General features: G+C 38.2%; 4 protein-coding genes across 5 annotated transcripts in view; 2 read left to right on the forward strand and 2 right to left on the reverse strand.

The window, feature by feature from the left end:
* Window positions 1–8,643, forward strand: part of LOC133526296 (SWI/SNF-related matrix-associated actin-dependent regulator of chromatin subfamily A-like protein 1) — a 45,469-nt gene extending 36,826 nt beyond the window's left edge. Inside the window, exon 13 of the mRNA XM_061862850.1 lies at window positions 8,184–8,643. Within this exon, the coding sequence (XP_061718834.1) occupies window positions 8,184–8,297 (114 nt within the window). The 3' untranslated portion in view covers window positions 8,298–8,643. The remainder of the gene's footprint in view (window positions 1–8,183) is intronic.
* A 3,677-nt stretch (window positions 8,644–12,320) lies between these two features.
* LOC133526303 (mitochondrial coenzyme A diphosphatase NUDT8-like) lies at window positions 12,321–14,760 on the reverse strand. Its single transcript, XM_061862859.1, has one exon. It carries the CDS (start codon window positions 14,635–14,637, stop codon window positions 13,900–13,902), a length of 738 nt encoding a protein of 245 aa, XP_061718843.1. The 5' UTR covers window positions 14,638–14,760; the 3' UTR covers window positions 12,321–13,899.
* A 94-nt stretch (window positions 14,761–14,854) lies between these two features.
* Window positions 14,855–16,232, forward strand: LOC133526305 (mitochondrial coenzyme A diphosphatase NUDT8-like). The gene has a single exon (XM_061862861.1). It carries the CDS (start codon window positions 14,987–14,989, stop codon window positions 15,635–15,637), a length of 651 nt encoding a protein of 216 aa, XP_061718845.1. The 5' UTR covers window positions 14,855–14,986; the 3' UTR covers window positions 15,638–16,232.
* Window positions 15,898–18,187, reverse strand: part of LOC133526301 (chloride intracellular channel Clic) — a 95,473-nt gene continuing 93,183 nt past the window's right edge. For both annotated transcript variants that reach the window (XM_061862855.1, XM_061862857.1), the window contains one exon: window positions 15,898–17,715. In XM_061862855.1, the coding sequence (XP_061718839.1) occupies window positions 17,620–17,715 (96 nt within the window). In that variant the 3' untranslated portion in view covers window positions 15,898–17,619. The remainder of the gene's footprint in view (window positions 17,716–18,187) is intronic.

An 18,187-nucleotide genomic window follows, 5' to 3' on the forward strand; every position in this document is an offset into this window, starting at 1 on the left:
GTTTATGATCCAGTAGGGACTAAGTAGGACTACTAGATACGTACTTATAAAAGTTATAATCTAACTCGACACAAATAAAACAATTTAAGTGACTAGGTATAGTAGGAATCTACGCCTGCATCACTGCATTAAGACAAGTATTTGTTCTTTTGTTTATTGCTCAACGGTTTACTCTTTTATTTTTTTCCTCATTTGTCTCAACACTCATAAGTGTGATCTTCTCCTATATGAGTTAAGCATAGTTGTTACGGTTATCAAGTGCACGTCAAGTACCTTCTGGTCAATTCATTTAGTTTTGAAGCTTGTAAGTGGTAAATAATTATGACCTGGATTATTCAGACCCTTGACAATGCGAAGTTACACAATAATCGTCAACAGCGCCTTATCAGTTCGATGTAAGGATGTCTGTCAATAACTTGACAGGGCCAGTGACTAGTTCTTTTCCTTATGTACAGAGAAGATCTGAAGGAGCCAGCTGCATCATTGTTTACCTACTTAGTCATAAGACTAAGTATCTCACCTATAAAGGTGAGATCATGCATTACAAGAAAATATTAAGCTTAGGTAGGTACCTAACAATGTACCTACTTGTTGTTGTTTACTATCATGAAACCCTGAAAATTGTCAGGTAAAATGCCTAAAATAACGACCTGCACCTCAGTGTTTGCACAATTTAAGTTTTTTTTAGCATAAATTAATATAAGGACATACAAATAATTGTTATTTGGTGCTCTATTTTAGTGTTCTTTTTGGAAAAGATTTTTAGTTTTCTATGGCTTAAAATTACGTGATACCTGTCATGATCTTTCAGTTATTTAACGAAAGTTTGAGCATGTTTCCATATTTTGCCCTCATGGCTTGCTAAAACATTAAAAAGGTGTAAAAAAAAACATTCAATCGACAATAGCGACGACCGGTTTGGCCTAGTGGGTAGTGACCCTGCCTACGAAGCTGATGGTCCCGGGTTCAAATCCTGGTAAGGGCATTTATTCGTGTGATGAGCATGGATATTTGTTCCTGAGTCATGGGTGTTTTCTATGTATTTAAGTATTTATAAATATTTATATATTATATATATCGTTGTCTAAGTACCCTCAACACAAGCCTTATTGAGCTTACTGTGGGACTTAGTCAATTTGTGTAATAATGTCCTATAATATTTATTTATTTATTTATTTAATCCGACACGCGGACAATTATGCCATCACGATCCGACACGACACCTCACCGGAACCGGCTACTTATTTTAATTGTCACTGAAAAGGGACATTTATCGCGTATTTTACCTGTTGTTGTATTTTTGGATCTGTGTCCTTTACGTAAATATTTATAAAACAAGTCTACCTTCAGGAAAGTAAATTTTCCTTTTCGTATGCCCTTTAGGGATTCTTCAAAAATATCGTCAACTTTCGGATAAATTGTGTTTTTTCCGTCTTGCAAGGAAGCAGATCTATTGATCATTGTGCCTCTACCCTAAATACTTGTACCGTTATTTCCTAAAACAAGTACCAAATAGGACTAGTAACTAGTAAATAGTGTATTCTGTGAGCTAAAGACCTCGCGAACCCCCAATGCTCCACCATTTCCATAAATGGATGGATCTGCTCAAAAAAAAAAAAATGAGAATTGGTTGAGAGTTGAGAAACGTATAAGACAACGCCGGACATATGCAAACTGGACATTTGATGCACCGTAATTCGAAAGGCATTTTTGCCAAAGCTAAAACGGAGAGGGAGATGCTTAGCTCGCGCTCGCGCGACGCGCTTGTTAGGTTAATTAAATTACATTTAAAAGATGCATACGATTGAAACATGTATCCTTAGGTGGGGTAGAAAAACAACTTAATTAATTAAAACCTGTTATATACCTACAGTAATTGTAATCTAAAAAAATTCAAGAGTGTTAACGTAACCATTATCTCACCTGTTATATCTGCATTATTCCAGTTAAACTGGTCCGGGCTTACCACTAGCACAAACACACAGTATGTTATTTTATTTTACAGCAAATATAAGTACTGTAAATATTAGTTTTGAAGGATAAGTACTTAATGGTTAGTCGGTCAAGGTATATATCAATATGAACATCTATGGAGTATGTACTTTTATTTGACATGCTCGTGTTAACTAGCACATTACCTCTTGTAATAGGCATAGTCAACATCAATTGTACCTGATAGGATAGACCATCAAAACCAGGCTGTCTACCATCTGCTTACGCAAAGTGCTTGTGTTTATTGGCCACATTCCTGGAAAGACAGTGATAACCTAAAGTTGGTAATCACTGGTAAAATCGGAGGCAAGAAGCCGCGACGCAGGAGCCCAATGAGTTGGACAGACCAAATTCGTTCAGCCCTTGATGTGACGCTCCACGGTGCCCTACATTCGGCGACAGACAAAAAGAAGTGGCGGCAAATTGTCCAAGAGAAGCTGTTCCCTAGAAGTAGCCACGACCCTCAGTGAAAGGAGGAGGAGACCAAGGCGCCAAAAGTTCCTGCCATACTAATTGTTTTGTAGATATACATATAGAGCCATTTATTATGTAAAGCTATTAGAAAATGGTATGTATTATAGTTTGGAGACCTAGTCTCATCCACTACTAAGTATTGATACTGCCTATACCGGGATACTATTCGTGAATATTTAGGTACCTATATAAAACTGTTCCTATCTAAGTGCTCGAAGCCAATGGGTTCGACTTAGATTTAAATACCTATGGTTAAACGAAGAATGCTTACTCATGTGTGTGAATAGTTATTATTTGGCAGGGCTATCAGGCGGTTTCAGAATAGCGTATTTTTCTGCGCGTATAGGTGCGGTCGTTTCGGCGGTACGATCTTCCACGCGCGTTACATTTCCCTACATTTGATTTTTATGAGCTTACGCGCGTTTTACTTTTGCCTAAGATGTGTAAATTTACTTTGTCTTGACAGCTGAAACTTAATTAAATCAATCAGTATTGTTTCCGAGAATCTTGACAGCGAATACGTACTCGATCTCGAAGGTCGACTATTCTTAGTTCAACAACCGAGCATGACCAACTTACTTCCTCGTTCCTAAACCATCACCCGTCATCACAGGTTATTTCCCGGTTTCCTCACCAGTACCAGTACCAAAATGGGTACTCCCCTACCTACCATAGGTCTGCACTATGCTGGTTATCTCAGGCGTTTAGTAAAGGATTTGCGCGGTGATTTTTCAACAAGAAGGTTGCCGAGTTTTAGGACTAAAACTAGTTTATAATTAATAAATGATATTACATTTTGGCTTACTTAATAATATAGTAAAAATATGCTTCATGCAGCCTAGCTAACCAGTTGCAGTTGACCATAATAAGTTCTTACCGACCACCTTAGTTAATCCGTAGACCTATAGCAGTTAGCTTACGTATAGGCGCATCCACGCGCGATGGTTATGCCATAAAAACAATAGTTAATGTATGCGAATCGTAACGGAAGAGCCGTCGAATCGACACAGAGTATTGCTGTTTTATCAATAATACGACGTATTCGTTCCATTGTAACTATAACGATTAAAGTTAAGGTGTATAAAGGTAGCGCAAGTTTGAGGAAGGCCAGACTTTGTTATTGTAAAATGAAGTTAATATTGGGTAAGTAAAATTTTATCAAGTCAGTGTTTGCAGTCTTGCTTGCAATCGAGTGCGCTTTTTAATCTTCTATAAAATAATGAAATGTACGGAATGAACCTAACAAGCTCGTGAGGTAAAACGTATACATCTGATCAGAAAAAATGTATGAAACAGCCTTTTTTCCGCGTTTTTGGGGTTATTCTAGATAACGCTGCACCTGAGCGTGCCCTATCTTTTGTTTTGCACATACAGTCCAAGATCCCAGAGCCGCCAGACCTTACTTATTTTCTCATGAATAAAATATATAGGATAACATAGTGTTAGTATGTACTTTTTAATGTCTGCATAGGTACTTGCTAATATATTGGCCATTTGCCCGGTACCAGGTGCAAAAGGTTGGTAATAATAATACTTTAACTTTTCTTAAATTGTCATGGCTGACTTTTATGTATGTTTTAGAAAATATTGTTTAAAATTTATGATCAACATTGCCAGACCATTTCCGCCGGCGGTAACTTTTACCAGACGCTTTAAAGCTGACAATTCTATATGTGTGTCGGTTCGGTGCTAATTTTTAACAATATTATCTTAAACATACATAAAAAGCGGCCAAGTGCGAGTCGGACTCGCCCATGACGGGTTCCGTACCATTTATGACGTATTAAAAAAACTACTTACTAGATCTCGTTCAAACCAATTTTCGGTGGAAGTTTGCATGGTAATGTATATTAATTTTTGTTTAGATTTTTCATTCTGTTACCTATTTTAGAAGTTACAGGGGGGGGGGACACATTTTTTCACTTTGGAAGTGTCTCTCGCGCAAACTATTCAGTTTAGAAAAAAATGATATTAGGAACCTAAATATATCCATAGATACCCCACACGTATGGGTTTGATGAAAAAAGATTTTTTGAGTTTCAGTTGTAAGTATGGGGAACCCCCAAAATTTATTGTTTTTTTTTCTATTTTTGTGTAAACATCTTAATGCGGTTCATACAGTGGCGGATTAACCGAACAGCAGAAAAAGCATATGCTAAGGGCCCCGCGCCTGGGGGGGCCCCGCGCTCCGACCCTGACCATGCGAGTTCGGCACGCGGAACCGGCCAAGTTCAAGTAGAACTCGCACTCCGCGGATCCTGTACTATCACATTTTATTTACAATTAATTTTTTTCGTAAGTCAGTAACAATATTGATCAATTATTATTACATAAATTAAAAGAATTTTTAGGCTTACGCAAAGAACAAGAACAGATTTTAGCATAAAACCGAAGGTGTGAACAGTGTCTCAAAACTTTTGTGCATGGCTAAGCTGCAGGAAACAGCAGAGCTCGGAAACGAACAAAAGAAGATAATGTGTTAAAAAAACATTAGTGAAAAGCAAGGAAGGATGATTAATATAAAATAAAAAGAAAAATTAACGGAGCCCCTAACCAAGAAATGTTTTTTTTTTTTGTCTGTAGTTCGTGTCATCCATGAAGACGCGCCCCGCTCTTCTTCCTAATCGCTTCCAGTATAAATCTGCAACTTTTTGGCAATGTAGTAGTTATGTCTACTAATTGATGTGTATAGACAGAACTACTAAAAGGTTGCACACAACATCAACATTTGTAGGTACTATTGACGACCGGTTTGGCCTAGTGGGTAGTGACCCTGCCTACGAAGCTGATGGTCCCGGGTTCAAATCCTGGTAAAGGCATTCATTCGTGTGATGAGCATGGATATTTGTTCCTGAGTCATGGGTGTTTTCTATGTATTTAAGTATTTATAAATATTTATATATATATCGTTGTCTAAGTACCCTTAACACAAGCCTTACTGAGCTTACTGTGGGACTTAGTCAATTTGTGTAATAATGTCCTATAATATTTATTATTTATTTATTTATAGGCGATTGGGAGGAGTGGGGCGCGTCTTCGTGGATGACACGAACTACAGACACAAAAAAATAACATTTCTTGTGTAGGGGCTCCGTTAATTTTTCTTTTTATTTTAAATTTATTATTGGTTGATCTAGCTGCAATAGAAATACACACTTGATTTAGGTTGACTGTCTACCTGTTAAGGGTCATAAGATTCATGAACACTGAACTACAGATTTCATGAACACCAAAAAATGTACTTATATCTACGGTCAAAATACAGACCTCAAACTTGGTGTTATAAAGAAAAATCGGCCAAGAGCATATCGGGCCATGCTCAGTGTAGGATTTCGTAGTTACCATTCAGTCAAAAAAGGTCACACGGGGGCTATTATTAAGTATCATTTACATTACATTACAAGCATAAGGCATAACCTTTGCAGCGCTATGTACGTCTTTTTAGTAAGAAGAGAAGATTTTTTGCAATAACCCAAAAACGACTAAACCGATCATTTTCGCTATAGTTTTCATTGAAATTATTTATTAAGTTTTTGTTTCACGATTGTTTCATATCTTTTTGGGCCCATGGTTCAAAAGTTAGAGGGGAGGGGGGGGGGGCATATTTTTTTTCGGAGCGATTATTTCCGAAAGTAATAATTTTATAAAAAAAAGACTACCTCCTGGGGTACGTACCTTCTGGGGTACGAGATACTCGCACCCCAGAATCCTGGAAGACCGCCATAGTCACCATCTTACATAAAAAAGGAGACATTTCGAAGTTGAGTAATTATCGCCCCATAAGCCTTCTTTCCCACACGTACAAGCTATTTGCAAAAGTTCTGTGCAATCGACTAACTCGTATCCTCGACGAATGCCAACCTCCCGAGCAGGCTGGTTTCCGGAGTGGATTTTCAACTATCGACTATATCCATGGAGTAAAGCAGCTGATGGAGAAAAGTCATGAATACAACCGGCCCCTGTGCATGGCCTTCGTTGATTACGAGAAGGTCTTCGATAGTGTCGAACATTGGGCCGTGTTTGACGCTCTCCATCGCTGCTCAGTTGATACTCGCTATGTGGATGTGCTCCGGGAGCTATATATATAGCTCAGCAACAATGCAAGTTCGGCTTCATAAACTAAGTAACCCCATATCCATCCAAAGGGGAGAGCGTCAAGGGGATACCATTTCACCCAAGCTTTTTACGGCGGTACTAGAAGACGTCATAAAAATGCTTGCATGGGACAAAACTGGTATCAATATCCATGGTGTCTTCTTGTCGCACCTGAGATTTGCCGACGACATTGTTTTGTTTGCCGAGACCCTGGAAGATCTTCAAAATATGATTGAAAGCCTATACATAAGACTAAGATTAATATGACGAACATCCCCGGTAAATCGATTCCAATAATTAAGGTTGGGAACGAAATACTAGAGGTGGTCGAGCAGTACTTGTATCTCGGACATATTCTATCATTTGACGAAACACACCAGCAGAAGGAGATATCCAGGAGAATTCAGCTGGGTTGGGCGTCATGTCATTAGCGGACATCCTGAGACCTGCTAACATTCCACAATGCCTGAAAACTCGCCTCTTCAATCAATTTGTCCTGCCCACCATGACCTACGGTGCCGAGACATGGACGCTCACCAAGGAGGCTGTGCATAAAATCCGTGTAGCACAGAGAGCCATGGAGCGCGCCATGCTAGGATCAAGCTTCAAGATCGAGTAAGGAATGTCGAGATCCGTCGCCGCACCAAGGTGCTAGACGTGGGTTGCGTCATTACCAACCTAAAATGGAGTTGGGCGGGACATGTTGCTAGGCAGAGTGATGGCAGGTGGACTAAAATGTTAACGGAATGATGGCCGCTTTCGGATGAAAGAAGCCCCTGGCGTTCGTTGGCTCGTTGGGTGGACGACATTCGGAAAATTGCGGGTCACTTCTGGATGCGATTAGCTCAGGACCGGGACAAGTGGCGTACTAGAAGAGAGGCCTATGCTCAGCAGTGGGCGATAAAAGGCTGATATGATGATGATGATGAAAAAAAAACGGTTATTCATTTTGATAGATCTTATCCAACCATACGCCACACTATAGGGTCAAAGCAAAAAAAAAATCAAAGAAAAGGGAGGTACCCTAATTTTTTTTATAGTTTGAATTTTACCGTTCTGTCGCAATGCATGATTTATGTATCCATGCCAAATTACAGCTATCTCGTACTAACAATCACGGAGCAAACCCTCGGACAGACGGACATGGCGAAACTATAAGAGTTTCTAGGTGACTACGAAACCCTAAAAATACACTGCATAACGTGTTAAAAACTAATCTAACTCGAGTCGAAAAAAATTTAAACATCATAAAAATTTTGTGATGGTAGGTACTGAATCCTCAGGGTGCGAGTCCGACTCGCAAATAATCTTTTTTTTTCAAACCAGGGGGCCCCGCGAGCTATTGTGCTAAGGGCCCCGCGCCTTCTTAATCCGCCCCTGGGTTCATAGAATACATCTACTTACCAAGTTTGAACAGTATAGCTATATAGTTTCGGAAAAAAGTGGCTGTGACATAATCGGACAGACAGACGGACATGACGAATGAAGGGTTCCGTTTTTTGCCATTTGGCTACGGAACCCTAAAAATCGGCAAAGGTCGAGAGCAGTAACAGAAGTTAACCTATTTTCTGAACAGCTTTTTCCCTTTATACTCATATGCAATGTTTTGTTTGATTCCACAGTGTTCTCGCTTCTCACGGTGTTGGTATCAGCATACGAAGACTTCCCTCCCCCTTCAACTCCCTCCTGCCCCTGCAGCAGGATCTACATGCCCCTCTGCGCCTCCAACGGGGTGACGTACAACAATATTTGCGAGTTTGAGTGCGCGCAGCGGATTTTGGCAAATACTGGGGTCCATATTAGGGTGATAAGGCATGGACGGTGCGAAGAGTCGAGTGGTTATTATGATTAGACCCTGTTATATATAGGTAGGTGACATCTTTTAGTAAATATTAATGCACCAGCTAAAATGTTGGTTTGAGTAGGATCGGACGATTTGAAATTATTGTGAAGGTTTTCACATGAAACATGTCATGGAAGGCTAGAAATACAATTAACTGGCCCGCATATAATAATATATACCTACGCTTGAAAATTAACCCCGACGTTTCGAAGACGTCCTCTTCATGGTCCCAAGAAAAACTGGAAACTGTTCATGTTCTTTTCAAGGGTTGGCCGGTTGAAGTATTTTACAGACAGCGCCAGCATTGGTTTTACCTGTCAATCTTACGAATAGTCAAAGAGCATATAATCACTACGTTCTAATACGAATAGTGTGAAACCTTTGTTTTTTTTTTTATTTATGGCCTGGAAGCTTTTTAAGCCAAATATCTTATAGAACAGAACTATTTAAGAAACTTCCTACAAAACCGAAGTTAGAAGTTAGTTTCTAATGTGTGGTACTATCCCTTTCGGCTATTTAGGGTTGTCAAAAATCAAGTCATTATGTTATCTGTGGTCGAACACGCAATAGGACGTCAAGTTGTGCCAACCCTATTAATAATTGCTCGAAGCATTGCTGAGCCGAACGGAGCCGAGAATGCCCGAAAGGATCAGTTTCGCCCCCCTGCCTACAGGTAAAACCTATGTTGGCGCCATCTATAAAAAAAAGAAAACCTTTGACAATTGCCAACCCCATTGTCGACTCTTTACATGGCTAATGCATGGTGTGGCCTGTGTCCAGATTTGCCGATCGCACATGTCTGCGAAAGGCCCTATTAAGTACTCGCGAGCATGGGCAATTAGGGTTAGGTATAGGTCCTAGTGTAGCACGGGCACTATTACACCTTTAAAAAAACCTAACCTTTTTACCAACTCATTTTTTTTCCAGTTCTCCTCTGCCTGTCACTAATGACGTGCCTCGGCCAATCGGGCCAATGGACAGGCTTCGCTGAGAACGAGTGTCTTTGTACAACGCAGTACGACCCCGTCTGCGGCTCGGACATGCGCCGATACTACAACATATGCACGTACGAGTGCCGGCTCGAGTACATACGGCGGCGCGGGCTCCCGATGATCGACAAGATTGATTGCAAAAGGCTGCCGCCACCTTCTCCCATACATTAATTTACTCATATAAAGTTTCTAAAGTTCGGTCATAGTCATAATAAAGACTGTTAATCTTTATACAAAGTTGTGTGTATATCAAAGCGCGCTTGATGTTTACATTCACGTTCGGCTTTTCATTCGGTTACAAACCTTATACCAAGTCGGTTATGTTTAAAATCGATTAGCTCGATGAGCTTATGGGCTGTGGCCGAGACATGAGACGAGCCGAGTTCGGTCAACACTGGCCACGAGGCGAGTGTATCCATTATTAGCTCGAGAAGCTTACGATGAAAATGTAAATCCGCAGTGAATGGCCGCCGCCACCTTCTCCCATACTTGAGTTTTCCAGCCTTCGAGCAACACTGGCTACCGACACATCGGAAGGGAAAAGCCTAAGCGATATCTTACCAAACAAATCATTTTTTGCGGGGGGAAACGTGCACACAGTCGCACTTCTCACTCAGTATATAATGATGACACAAGTCACAAGTACATAGAAAATGACGCACGTCAAAGACAAATATTGCATACCTCGATCTCTTTTTGTGTACGGACAAGTCACAACATGCACCGCCATTGGTACAGTTGTACCAATGCTTCGGCAGAGAGGAAATAGTATGAATTCCATCTCCGTTCCCGGTGTTGCTCGAAGCATCCAGCTAGTCAAGTTTTTTTTTAAGTTTGACGCAATAATGTAAATCTATACAAACTTGTGTCTCATCGTTGTTCAATTCAATTGCCATTTTGAACGGACATTATAAATTTGTACTTTTATTTTACTTTTCCATTGACCTCTTTTATCAACTATAGTATTTTTCAAACAACTTGAGTACAGTGACACATATATGTCATCTCCATACAATTTTGCGAGATATTGAGTTTTAAACTCTTGGGGTGCAATGTCCTAGCACTAGTAAAAATGACCTCCAATAGCCGGGTCCATTTCCTCATGCACAATACGGTGCGCCGCCTCGGCCGAGGCACGTCTACACTGGCCGTATTGTGCGTGAGGAATTTGCCTCTATCGCGCGTATGCTCGCTCTGTGTGGGCCCGGCTAATGAAATATAAATCTTAATTAAATGGAACAGAGTTGCTTTTGTTTTGTTTCGTTCGATTTGAAAACAAAACAAATTCAACTGAATTATCTAATACCATATAGATAGGTTATAAGTATTCGCGGGCTTGGTTTCCGCAACTCGACGTCATATAATCGCGCCTATTTAGCGAGGTGGGTTGTCGGCACTACTCTTGCCAACCCAACTCTACCAAGAAGCCTAACAGACCCTTGATGAAATATCTAATACCATTGATTTAAATTTAATTGCCAATTTTCCTTGTATGGTGGGTGTTGTTTGAAAAATACTATATTAGAATTGGTGAATTAAGAGTTATTTGACATTTATATTTAGCCAAATAGACTTGTTGTATGTAGATTATACTTTAGGAAGAAAATTATTGTTTGTTATTCAAAAAGTAAAACAGATATTGAAAATTAACATTTATTTGTATAAAAATAAATAATATTTCATTTTTGTCCATGCCATTATGGAAAATAAAAAATTATAATAATGTTTTAATATGTACCTATAAACACTCTGACAACCTGATGAAAAATACATTTCATTATACTGTAGGGTAGGTATTTACTGCAGCAAATGTGTTAAATTAAAAGTACATATATCTCCATATAACATATTGGAATAAGGATTAAAAGAGTTAAGTAATAAATTCAGATTAAAAACAGAGAAAAAAGATAAAATAGGGCCAGAAGCAAGCAATCTTATTACACTACGGAGGGCATTATTTACAGACAGGACAAAAAATAGAAAAGAAATAACCAGTATTAGTAAAAGAATAAATGATAGCATTAGACAACACAGATATAGAACCAGACTAGATAAAATACAAAACTGCATAGAGAAAACAGGAGGAGTTAAGAAAGCTATAAAAGAGCTCAAAGAAGAAACTTCATGGATACCATCTATAAACAGTAATATTAAAAAACAAGAATCCAAAAGATTACAAATCCTAAATACAGCCACACAATTTTACAAAAACTTATATAGTGACAGCCAAGTAACAATAGAAAATCATCACAGAAGTAAAAATAATAATGTTCCAGACTTCTTAATGAGAGAAGTAGAGTATGCAGTAATTACACAAAAAAATTACAAATCTCCGGGAGAAGACAACATTAGCAATGAAATTTTAAAAACAGCCCTCAACTACATATCAAAACCACTAACTGACTTTTTCAATGAAATCTTGATACAGGAAACCATACCGGAACAATGGACAAAAACTACAATCACTCTTCTTCATAAGAAAGGAGACAAAAGCGAAATTAACAACTATAGACCAATAAGCTTGATGAGTAATTTATACAAGATCTTTTCAAAACTAATTTTGGGACGAATAACGAAAACCTTGGAAGAAAACCAACCAAGAGAGCAAGCGGGATTCCGTAAAAATTTCTCAACAATTGATCATATACTAGTAATTAAACAAATCACAGAAAAATGCCAGGAATACCAAATGAATTATTACATAGCATTTGTCGACTATAATAAAGCATTTGACTCTTTAAAACATACGGAAATATGGAAAACACTCAACGAACAAGGAATCTCACAAAAATATATTAGAATAATACAAGAAATTTACTCCAACAGTACGGCTAAAATTAAACTAGAACGTTTAGGTGAAGAATTTCCAATAAGGAAGGGTGTTCGTCAAGGTGACCCTTTATCCCCAAAAATATTTATTGCAGTTCTTGAGAGTGTTTTTAGAAGAATGAACTGGGAAAACTATGGGCTCAATATTCTAGGCAGAAAACTAAATCACCTAAGGTTCGCTGACGATCTAATACTAGTATCAGATAACCCGACAGACCTGAAAATCATGTTAGAAGAACTAGACACACAGAGCAAACTAGTTGGCCTATCTATGAACATGTCAAAAACAAAACTAATGTCAAACAGTGCTAAGGCACCAATAGACGTTAATGGAAATGAAATAGAGTATATGAATGAATATGTATACCTAGGACAAGTAATATCACCGGAAGACCAGATGGACAAAGAGCTGCAGAGGAGAACCACAAATGCCTGGAAGAAATTTTGGTCATTGAAAGATGTCCTAAAAGCCAAAGAAATACCTACAGGACAGAAATTTAAAATTTTCAAAAGTTGTATCATACCAGTCTTATCATATGGTTGTCAAACATGGGGACTTACTAAAAAACAGGAACAAAAATTAAATGTTTGCCAGAACAACATGGAAAGAACCATTTTAAATATAAAGCTAAGAGATAGGGTGAAAATAACTACCATAAAAGCAAAATCCAAGACCAAAACCCTATCATCAGTGATCAAGCAACAAAAGTGGAGATGGGCTGGCCATATAATGAGGGAAAACAAAGATAAATGGACTAGAGAACTTGTGGAGTGGTGCCCAAGATATAACACCAGAAAAAGCGGGCCACAACAGTACAGATGGTCCAACGACCTAAGAAAGACTGGAGGAAAAGCTTGGATGAGTGTTGCAAGAAATAGACCAGAATGGAAGACTTTGGAAGAGGCCTTCGTCAAGGGACGAGTTGGAGTTGCCGATGGAAATGATAAATAAATATACTTACAAATGTAAAAAAAAAAACTTCAATAATAAAGGCTATTTTTATTTTATTTATTTATACATATATCTCCATATACCTAACCAAAGATCAATTATGATTATGGTTAGTGGTAAAATAATAAATAAGTTAGTAACATAGCAACTATTCACAACATGTGAGTAAATCGTTTTATTTTGTCTTTTTTAATATGGTTTCAGTCAATTATTGATAGGGTCCATTTTAACAGTTGACATATAATCTACTTCACACAACTAGTTGGTACATCCTTATCTACTATCCTTTATTTAGAACAAAAAAAAACATTGGATAATTTACCTATTTGGACCTCAAAACACTATAGATTCCTGCCCGCATAGTCAACATGCCAATTGTTAATGCTCCGTAGCAAATGAAACACAACTGTCACTGTTGCACTAATATGAGAGAGTATTGGCAAACAAGCATATGGTCTGCCTGATGGTAAGGAGTCACCACAGCCTATGGACGCCTGCAACTCCAGAGGTGTTACATGCGTGTTGCCAACCCTTTTTTTAAACCTGAGTAATAGAGAGATCATTACACTATGCTACGGAGTGTTAACGATTATGACTATACGGGCTGATGGCTCAAAATCAAACACGTCATATTTAGTTCTACAACACTAATTTCTTAAACCAAAATTATGCACATAGCATATGAGGTCAATATTTGTTAATTTTGTCTCTAGGGCAGAAAATTATAGTTTAGAATTCATTAGCTCTTCCAGCTTAAACTTTTTTCTAGAAAAGCCACCTTTAAATTCACCTTCAGGCAATAAACAGTTCAGGAACATGTGTGTTATGGCTCCAGTGATGCCCCATATCTTGTGCCGCCCGTACAGGAACATAGGCAGCTGCATTTCCTTCCACATCCAGTGAGCATGATTGTTCGTATCACAAAACGCCTGCATGGGCACTAAGAAAATCTCTTCCACTTCATCTGGATTTTTATGCAATTTGATAATGTCGAAATTTCTTATCTCACCTACTATTGGATTAATAGCTAAGTTCTTATTCCGACCTTGAACTTGAGGCATTGAGCCCCAAATGTCCACGCTGTCGCGAGGAACACCGATCTCTTCTTCAGTTTCTCTTAAAGCTGTATCAATATTAGTCTCGTTGGCGTCCGCCTTGCCTCCTGGGAAGGACACTTGCCCGCTGTGATTTTTTAAGTTTGAGGATCGAAGCGTGTACAATAGGCATACCTGGCCCTCGTGCACGCATAAAGGCACCAGCACCGACGCACTTTCATTAGCTTTTTCATCATTTACGATCAGCGAGGGCAATTCTTTCAACTTCGATACACAATGTTTACGAGCCGCGGCTGATAATAAACTTTGCGGTGAAAGAGACATGATAAACGACTTAAGCATTACTTGTAAATCACATAATATTGTTATTATGAAGTCATATTTGGCAGGCCAAAGTCTAAACATACAAAATTGAGCAAAGTTTAAATACCATCAGAAAGTGGATTCCTATGCAAACAACTGTCAATGTCACAAATGTCAAAATAATCGCACAAAGCTATCTGACGTTGGAAACGATATTATATTGCAAAAAAAAAAAACGCTCGAGTTTGTAGTCTGTCGAATAGTAGTCAGCTGATATCTGTCAAACAGACGTTTCTGTTGTCACTTCAGACTTCTTTCATATCCATATCATATTCCCTTTCGATTTCAATGTGCAAAATTTACATTTATATTTAAATTTTACTATTATTTAAATTTACCCTAACTTAATTAAGTGGATATAAGTGAATCAATACTTCATAATTTACAAACCATGTCTGGTAAGGCGGCTTTTGCTATACAGACTTTATTCTCGACAGCATCTCGCGACCGATGTATGGCGAATATGAGGAAATTTCCCGTTCCTCGAAGACGGGGCAAAGAGCCTACTGCGTCGGCGGCCGTTCTTATTCCTATCTGCGGCGTTGAGGACACTCCATCATTGTTGTACACTTTGCGGGCGGACAACCTAAGGAGCCATAGCGGACAAATTTCGTTTCCCGGTGGAAAAAAGGATAATAACGAGACACCGATACAAACCGCGCTCCGTGAGACTGAAGAAGAAATAGGCTTGTCACGGACAAAGATAGAACTCTGGGGAGAGGGACCTCCAGTGCCAGGGCGGAATAACCAAATTATGATTACCCCTGTGGTCGGGACCATAAAGCACTTGGAAGAAAAAGATCTGGACATCAACAAGGATGAGGTTGCCGAGATCTTTACGTTACCAGTAGAATCCTTGTGTGATAAAAACAATCAATTCTACACGCAGTTCAGTAATGGCTTCATATTGCCGGTGTTCATGGTGGATCATTATAGAATATGGGGAGTCACAGCCTTCCTCACCCATGTGTTTCTTAGCTCCCTATTTACTCAAGATATTTATAAAAACGAGTGGATGAAACAGAAAGTTGTGTTAAAGTGAATCCAATTTGCAGGAGAAACATTTCAATTAAATACCCACATATATTGAAATATTTATTAAAGTATGAAAGCTACTACATATCACATGGCATTGCAGTACTTAATTGTATAACTTACAATTTTATTCTAAAACTGAGCAAGGCACAAGAAGCATTGAAGATTATCACAATAAATTGGAATAGATAAAAATAATGTCAAACTATTACAAAAGAATTAAGGGAACAGAAAAGGAAAATATAAAATAAAATGAAACGCAAATGATAAAAATAATATTTATCCAGATTTATTCCTTAACACTTAAATTATAATCTAGAATTAATATTTTATACATTGTCCAGACATGGTGATGATCTCTCGCCCTTGTGTACTATGTTTATATGTATTTTATTATCAACAACATATACTTTTTCTACAGACCCTTTTTATTAAAACTATTTGATTTGAAGTTCAGGAAGAATATTAAAGATTATTCTGTTGTAAATTGAATGTCTTAGTGAAATTATACAGTTGTTATTGTTATCATATTGATTATATTATCTCAAATTATGAAATTAAAAAATAACTACCTTCCCAAAGGTAACATTGATAGCAGGCAAGATTGTTCATATATTTTATTTTACACAAAATAAATGAAAATTTGTAAAGAATAACCAGGCAAAATAAATAGGCAGAGGTATTGAAACAAAATGTAATTGTTTATGTCTAACCTAACTACACTACTAGTCCAAAAAAGAACCAACAAAATACTGTAAACCAATCTTACACAAATAATGAATATTATACAAAAAATATGTCAGAAAGCTTATTCGTTGTGTTTGAACACTGAATGAATGCTATAAACTAGATAGTTGGGTATAAATGTAGGAGGCAGTCCCGTACCAGCCAACGACTCGCTCCCACAATTTATATTACCCGAAATACACTGATTCAAATCGGGGTACTTTCGGCACCTCTGCCGATTAATCTACCAATCAAGTTTGATACACGATACTGGGCGTTCCCAACAAGTTAAACCAAGTACTAATGGCCACAATTGCTTAACATCGAACCGATCAACTAGAGAAGCGAGCTCTTTATTAGCCGCGTAACAACCCAAACGGCAACACATATCCAAAACTAAGTTTTGATTGCACCATTATCATAAAAATTCACATACTCATTATTACCAACATAGCAACACTAAAAATTAAAAATGCTCTAATTCCAAATTTGTATAAAAATATATTAAGTTTCTGTTGGACGCAGGCGGGCGGTGGAGCTCGAAGCTCCTTGTACACGCGTACATACGGAGGAGGCTACGTTACTGTGCTGGCAGTCTACGCTTACCAAGTACGGTATGACGACCACGTAGGTACCTCTTAGTCTCAGTTAAATATAGAAGTGTTAAATCTATTTGGTATTTCAGAATGGTTTGTTAATAAAAGTTCCGTGACATTCGTGAGACGTGAGATAAATTAGCCGAGTCACTCACGTTTTCAACTCGAACTTTTGGCATAAATCGTGAGTGACCGTTCGGCTGTGTAAACTGTTGGATTATAGAGTGGGCCATCTAAGCTAACTGCCGGATTACTGGGCGTGCCGCATTGACGAGTGTATTTCATATGTTAAGACATGCTTTTGAAATGTAGATTGACTCGCTCGTAAGTTCCAACTTGTAGTTGTTGCCGCTACCGAGCAATCAAATGAAAAGGAGAGATGTTTTTGGGCACAAAAGCCTGATTTATGGGTGAGTGAGTGATGCACAGAGTGTGTGCATATAAGTAATAATTTATCACACAGGTTTATAAAAAAGAGGTGCCCATTAATCGGAAATTTAGGCTTTTAAGACCCTTAACTATTGGTACGTCTACTGGAGAGGCGTGGACCTAATCGTCAGGTATGACCCTCACAGAACGCAGTCATACCGTACTTGTAGCTCTGGGGTGTGCGGCCAGCGTTGCATGCGATCTACTAATAACGGTGGAGTGGGAGGGGGGGGGCGCGCTACTGCTCGTGGTGGGAGGAAGAGTTCACGTCCACGGGGATGGACGTCGTGAATGTGGGCGTCTCGAGTTCTTCGTGTTTCTTCATTTTCAGCGCCTGTGGGAAAATTCAATTAGAATACAACGCATATTTTGATTCTAATATTTAGAATATAAATCGGAGTGTAGGTTACTAGACTAATACGAGTCCTATTCTTTTAACATTTACCAGTGGAAACTAGTAAGATACATGGGCTTATCAAGATAGTGTAAATACAAATACTCGCGTAAGTGGTCGGATTGAAATGAAAATGACTCTTTCTGTTTTTCAACCTAAGAAATATTCTATATTAGTGAATAACGTTTGATAGCTTTTAAATAAAATATGGTATGTGAAACAAAAACAATAGATATCTTATATTTCATTCGAAGAACTACGGCGTAAACATAGATTCATATTGATAAAAATAATACTTTGTTGATAAAAAATATCTCCAATATAAATAGATAATCAAAGATGTATAATAAGGTATATTACACATAATGTAACCTACATATACATTTTATCTCTAGAGGAAATTTTTAGTTCG

The sequence above is a fragment of the Cydia pomonella genome, chromosome 16 (genome assembly GCF_033807575.1).
Source record: "Cydia pomonella isolate Wapato2018A chromosome 16, ilCydPomo1, whole genome shotgun sequence".
Taxonomy (NCBI): domain Eukaryota; kingdom Metazoa; phylum Arthropoda; class Insecta; order Lepidoptera; family Tortricidae; genus Cydia; species Cydia pomonella.

What these genes read in the sequence shown, in the direction of transcription:
- LOC133526305 (XM_061862861.1), top strand. Translation starts at nt 14,987, where the DNA reads ATGTCTGGTAAGGCGGCTTTTGCTATACAGACTTTATTCTCGACAGCA.
- LOC133526303 (XM_061862859.1), bottom strand. Translation starts at nt 14,637, where the DNA reads ATGTTTAGACTTTGGCCTGCCAAATATGACTTCATAATAACAATATTA.